At 42.2% G+C, this 6,432-nt stretch overlaps 1 protein-coding gene across 1 annotated transcript; it reads left to right on the top strand.

Annotated features, from left to right (window-relative positions):
• Positions 1 to 219: 219 nt before the first annotated feature.
• Positions 220 to 2,819, top strand: HSPA2 (heat shock protein family A (Hsp70) member 2). The gene has a single exon (XM_043919735.1). It carries the CDS (start codon positions 424 to 426, stop codon positions 2,335 to 2,337), a length of 1,914 nt encoding a protein of 637 aa, XP_043775670.1. The 5' UTR covers positions 220 to 423; the 3' UTR covers positions 2,338 to 2,819.
• Positions 2,820 to 6,432: the final 3,613 nt, after the last annotated feature.

The following is a 6,432-nucleotide window of genomic DNA, read 5'->3' as shown; positions in this document are numbered from 1 at the left end:
AAAGCGCGTACACCTGGCCTGAGGCGCGAGCCTAACGCCCCCAAGCTGCAGGCCGCTCTGGGGCCGCGGAGACTGCGGGCCGCCTTGGACACGTGGGAGGGGTCTCATTTGCATAACGGCCGCCCCTCGCGTCCTAGCGCGGCCCGGAGTCCCGCCCCTCATCCATCTAGAAGTCTGTTGGGCCTCAGGCCGGTCACTCCGATCCCGGCAAGCCTGTGGCGGGCGGTCCCGAGAGCGGATTGGCTCTGAGAGTTTCCAAAAGGCGGCTGGGAGGCGACTATAAGAGTGGGGAGCCGAGGGAGGGGAGTGAGAAACGCTGGTTGCGTTCGCGGAGTCTGGGGCTAGGTGACCGTTAGTTGAGGCCGCAGATTTTTCTGCCCCAGGTGTTCTCATCTAACGTCGCTTGCCTGTCTTTCAGTCAGGATGTCTGCCCGCGGCCCGGCTATTGGCATCGACCTGGGCACCACCTACTCGTGCGTGGGGGTCTTCCAACATGGCAAGGTGGAGATCATCGCCAACGACCAGGGCAACCGTACCACCCCCAGCTACGTGGCCTTCACCGACACCGAGCGCCTCATCGGCGATGCAGCCAAGAACCAGGTGGCCATGAACCCCACCAACACCATCTTCGACGCCAAGAGGCTGATCGGTCGGAAGTTCGAGGACGCCACAGTGCAGTCAGACATGAAGCACTGGCCGTTCCGGGTGGTGAGCGAGGGAGGGAAGCCCAAAGTGCAGGTGGAGTACAAAGGAGAGATCAAGACCTTCTTCCCCGAGGAGATCTCCTCCATGGTCCTCACTAAAATGAAGGAGATTGCCGAAGCCTACCTGGGGGGCAAGGTGCAGAGCGCGGTCATCACCGTCCCGGCCTATTTCAATGACTCGCAGCGCCAGGCCACCAAGGACGCGGGCACCATTACGGGCCTCAACGTGCTGCGCATCATCAACGAGCCCACGGCGGCGGCCATTGCCTACGGCCTGGACAAGAAGGGCTGCGCGGGAGGCGAGAAGAACGTGCTCATCTTCGACCTGGGCGGCGGCACCTTCGACGTGTCCATCCTGACCATCGAGGACGGCATCTTCGAAGTGAAGTCCACGGCTGGCGACACTCATCTGGGCGGGGAGGACTTCGATAACCGCATGGTGAGCCACCTGGCGGAGGAGTTCAAACGCAAGCACAAGAAGGACATTGCACCCAACAAGCGTGCGGTGCGGCGACTCCGCACCGCCTGCGAGCGCGCCAAGCGCACCCTGAGCTCGTCCACGCAGGCCAGCATCGAGATCGACTCGCTCTACGAGGGCGTGGATTTCTACACGTCCATCACCCGCGCCCGCTTCGAGGAGCTCAACGCAGACCTTTTCCGCGGGACCCTGGAGCCGGTGGAGAAGGCTCTGCGCGATGCCAAGCTGGACAAGGGCCAGATCCAGGAGATCGTGCTGGTGGGCGGCTCCACTCGCATCCCTAAGATCCAGAAGCTGCTGCAAGATTTCTTCAATGGTAAGGAGCTGAACAAGAGCATCAACCCCGACGAGGCAGTGGCCTACGGAGCCGCGGTGCAGGCGGCCATTCTCATCGGGGACAAGTCAGAGAACGTACAGGACCTGCTGCTACTCGACGTGACCCCGTTGTCCCTGGGCATCGAGACGGCTGGCGGCGTCATGACTCCTCTCATCAAAAGGAACACCACGATCCCCACCAAGCAGACGCAGACCTTCACCACCTACTCAGACAACCAGAGCAGCGTGCTGGTGCAAGTGTACGAGGGCGAACGGGCCATGACCAAGGACAATAACCTGTTGGGCAAGTTCGACCTGACCGGGATCCCCCCAGCGCCCCGCGGGGTCCCCCAGATCGAGGTCACCTTCGACATCGACGCCAATGGCATCCTCAACGTCACCGCCGCCGACAAGAGCACCGGTAAAGAAAACAAAATCACCATTACCAACGACAAGGGTCGTCTGAGCAAGGATGACATTGACCGGATGGTGCAGGAGGCGGAGCGGTACAAGTCGGAAGATGAGGCCAATCGCGACCGAGTAGCCGCCAAAAACGCTGTGGAGTCCTATACCTACAACATCAAGCAGACGGTGGAAGACGAGAAACTGAGGGGCAAGATTAGCGATCAGGACAAAAACAAGATTCTCGACAAGTGTCAGGAGGTGATCAACTGGCTCGACCGGAACCAGATGGCGGAAAAAGATGAGTATGAACACAAGCAGAAAGAGCTCGAAAGAGTGTGCAACCCCATCATCAGCAAACTATACCAAGGCGGCCCTGGCGGCGGCGGCGGCGGTTCAGGAGCATCCGGCGGACCGACCATCGAGGAAGTGGACTAAACCTGCACTCAAGACAGCGTAAAAACCTCTTTTCCTTTCTATTTTCTTTTTCCTTTTGTTTCTGTTTCTTCTTTGAAATGTCCTTGTGCCAAATACGAGATCTATTATTGGAAGTGTTTAACCGGTGTATGCATATGAAAGGAAAGGTGTAACAACTTAGTTTAATGATACAAGATTAGTTCTAAAGTTTGATTTTTTAGAAACATTGAGATATCTCTTTAATGCATTTTGCTTGTTTGCTGACTTGAACGTTTTTTGGTTAGCTTAGTTTGTGCATGGAGATTTGAGACGGGAAAACTGAAGTTTTCACACAGGTTCTGTAGAAGTTTGGTAACAATAAAATACATAGAAGCTTGAATTGCTTATTTGTATGTACTACTTGAAGAGAAAAGTGAACATTGCAGTAATGTTAAAGAAAGGCATACTTTTTGCAAACGCATAAATACAGATTTAAAAGTAAAAAGCTGAAATTGATCTAAAAATTACTGTCTTGGAGTTTTCAATTTTGTATTCTTACTGTTTTACCCATGTGGGTCTTTAACTAAATAAGGTATTAGTATAAGGTGAAATTTGTCTAACTCAATCTTATCTAATTCTCAGATGAGTTTCCTGCTTTGAATTACCAGCAACTTAAGGGGAGAAGATCTGGGTAAACTTTACCCTCCTTTTAATACAGAAACCAGAGTTGGCATAAATGTTCAAGTGAAAATCCACCTGAATATTCCAGCAAAATACAAGCTGTATTCCAGGGTTAAGTACAAAGATTCTTTCTGTAAACAAAAGGAGTTGTCTTCTGAAAATAGCCTAACATAATATGAAACAGGTTTGCTTTCTGCTGCATACAGGTGTCTGAAACAAGATCCAACAGACAAAGGTTAAAGCCACTTAATATTGAGTTCAAATTCAAACTTTTGTCAACTTCTAGTAAAACAGTTCAAATTCTGGGCATATGACAAATTCAAGAAGAATATGTTTTCAGCACTTAAATTACTTGGATGGTAAAGGAAGATAATAGTTTTTTGTTGTTGTTCTGATTTGACGATCATAGTGCTTTTTCAATACCTGCCTTAAATCACTAGAATATATTTCTTTTTTTAAAAGATAAACTGCAAGATAGTCCTGTATTTTGTCAATATGCAACTTGTTCATTTTCCAATATTTCCAATTTGAGATTGTTACAGATAGAAATATAACCCTTTGAAATCCACTGTCCTGGGCTTAAGCTTTAAAAATCCATATCCTTGGAAGAAGGGGGTTCATGTTTATATTTTAGTGGACTGACTCATCTGCTTTGTACTGATTTATTCTCTTTAAGGAGAATTTGGAAGAAATTGAGTAAAGCTGATTGGAAAATGCATAGTTAATCTAATGTTTTCACCATACAGACAATTTAATATCTCCTTCCAAGTGATGTAGATTTACTTCCTGTTGTTCATAAGATAACAGTGACATATAGAAGCTAATTTTAAACTTACTAGTGGACTCTTCCATATCAAGCAGAGAGAGGAATTTTTGAAATATAAAAACTAGAGAACAAAATAGCCTAAAAGTATTGAGCTTCGGTCACAGTCCTCTCATGTAAGCGCTGACTCTTTGTACCTACGATTTTTTTTTTTCTTTTAACAAGTCTCATTTGGGTAGGGGGAGGAAGATAAAAAGGCAGTTGTAAAATTGCTTCAAAATAGACATTTTTTTAAAAGGTAGTTGTTCCTTACATTCTGAAAGGTGAACACAACTTGAGTTTTTCATTGCTGTTGCCAGAGTGGAAAGTTTTCAGCAAAGAAGCATTAAGGATATTTCATTGCAGATAGCATCGCATAAATATTTGACAAGTTACCTTGGTATTAAGAGAGTCAGGTAATTAGTAGCCTTAGAGTGACGTTTCACCTGAGTTTTTACCAAGATAATACTCATTCTGTTAACCTTTTGTTCTTTATTGAGTGTTTACCCCTTGCTCTAACTTCAAAGTATACAAAGTATAGTGGGGTCTTTAAGTGCAGTTTGGTATTAGTTTGACTAGACCTCATTTTTAGAAGATACTAGTTTCTAAAGGGTCAAAAAAATGCCAAATGGTCATCTCTTTGATCCTATAGCCTGACCTCTGGTAACTTGCTGTAACACTAACATCAATCTACATAGATACTTCATTTTCTGTTATTTTGAAAAATAATTTGTAAAACTCTTGAGTACTTTTAATTTTGTCTTCTCAAATTTACCTAGATCTAAACATTGCTTAAGATAAAAAGCCACTAAAGTAGCCATTCATGTTTCCAGGGTCAGTTGAAGTTGGTAACCCAATAACTCATGGGAACCCTTTAGCAGATGTTAGATCAGCCATAGTCAAATGACAATGGAAAAAATACTTGAGTTCAGGATGAGGCTAAATTACAGTTTAAGGAATAATTAACATCACTTGCCCTTGAAAGTAATACTATGCTAGGGACTAGTGGTCATGACTACAGCTAATGAAATATGTATAGAATGCTTAGGGATTGAAAAAGTACCTTTCTCATAACAGGGACTTAATTTCTTCTTTCTTGAATGTCTAATTAACATAACTGTCCCTGTTTTGAGGCAATGAATCTAGACACCTGTCAAAATTGTTCAGAGTATTTCAGTTGTATGAAATTTCAAAACAAGATTACTCTAAATTTGTTATCATATTAATTTATATGTATAATGGAAGTTAATGTACCTGACTTGTGCATTAGGAGATACGAGTGCTCTTTACATCTTTAAATTTAGCATGCATATTAAAATACATAATATATTCTGCATGTCAAGGAGAACTAAAAATATTCTGTGTATAATCTTAAACATGGATATAATCTGACTAGATGAAATCAAAAGGTCTCTCTTATGAAGATCAAATACTGGGCTCATGATAAGGTATTTCAATTGGATGTAGTTTTTAAAAGTTGTGAGGCATATTTGTCTTGCTTTTGAACACTGGAACTGAAGTTTTAAAGATTCTCAAATCCATATGATCACAAGACAACTGCTAAAGGTATATATATATATGTATATATATATACACACACACATATATATATAACAACTAATATTCAATTGTTTCTGTATATTTAATGTATGAGGCAACTGTTTTGAAGGACTATCCTTAAGCATTAAAATTAGATATAAAATTTAAATCCTTCAAGAAAAATTATGGATCTTTAGAAGAAGAGCTCAGTATTTATTCTTTTTACAGCTTTTTACAAGTATTTACAGCTTTTGGGATGGAGATATTTTAGGATATATGTATTTCTAAAATTTAATAGTGTGCTACTTAATGTTGAAATGTTTCTCCCTTAAACAAGTGAAAAAGTCAGACTCTTCCTCCATCCCTTTAAGTACAGATTAGGATGTTTGAATTGAAGATTGGAGAAATAAGCACCAGAAATGGAGTTGCTAATTCAAATACTGGTATTGCTGTTTCTTATATTAGTTTTAAAAGTAGAATTATAACATTTTGAAAATCTGTCCACTGATTTTTTCATAGTATAAATATGCATAATAAACAGTTAATATCTTGGGCCTAAAATTTGAGACAGTCAACTTAGTTTTATGTCATATGCTGTTAGTTCTTTGATCTTGAGAACTTAATTAGGCCAAAAAAAAAAAAATTTCCCTTACAGGGCATTTGAAATTATTAAATATTTAGACAGCACCTTTCCCCTACTTCATTGCATTATGACTTTGTTTTTTAAGAGAAAATTATATTTCCATATTAGGTTATGAGTTTCTAATGTCATTAAAAAAAACTAACTGGGGGAAAATCTAATTGATGAATGGGTCACTTTAAAAATAATGATTTAGAGTCATAAAAACAATTTTTACTCCCTCTTTCCTTAGGGTCTAGTGACACAGAAATATAAGATGGTACCTTCAGAGTTATCCAGGGTTTCCTCTAAGTATTAACATGTCCCTCTGGCAAAGCTGTGGTAACTTGTCATGTAACTTTTATGTAGGTCATTATTTTGGGTTCTCAATTCCTTTATTTTTACCTTTAGTTTTGTATATTAGACAGTCTAAAGTTAAACATGGTAAGGTATAAAAGATCTTTGGTTTTCTGTTAGCATTTCTTCACTCATTTAG

The sequence above is a fragment of the Cervus elaphus genome, chromosome 12, assembly GCF_910594005.1.
Source record: "Cervus elaphus chromosome 12, mCerEla1.1, whole genome shotgun sequence".
NCBI lineage: Eukaryota > Metazoa > Chordata > Mammalia > Artiodactyla > Cervidae > Cervus > Cervus elaphus.
The sequence above is the reverse complement of the archived record's forward strand: the minus strand, read 5'-3'. Positions and strand labels throughout refer to the sequence as shown.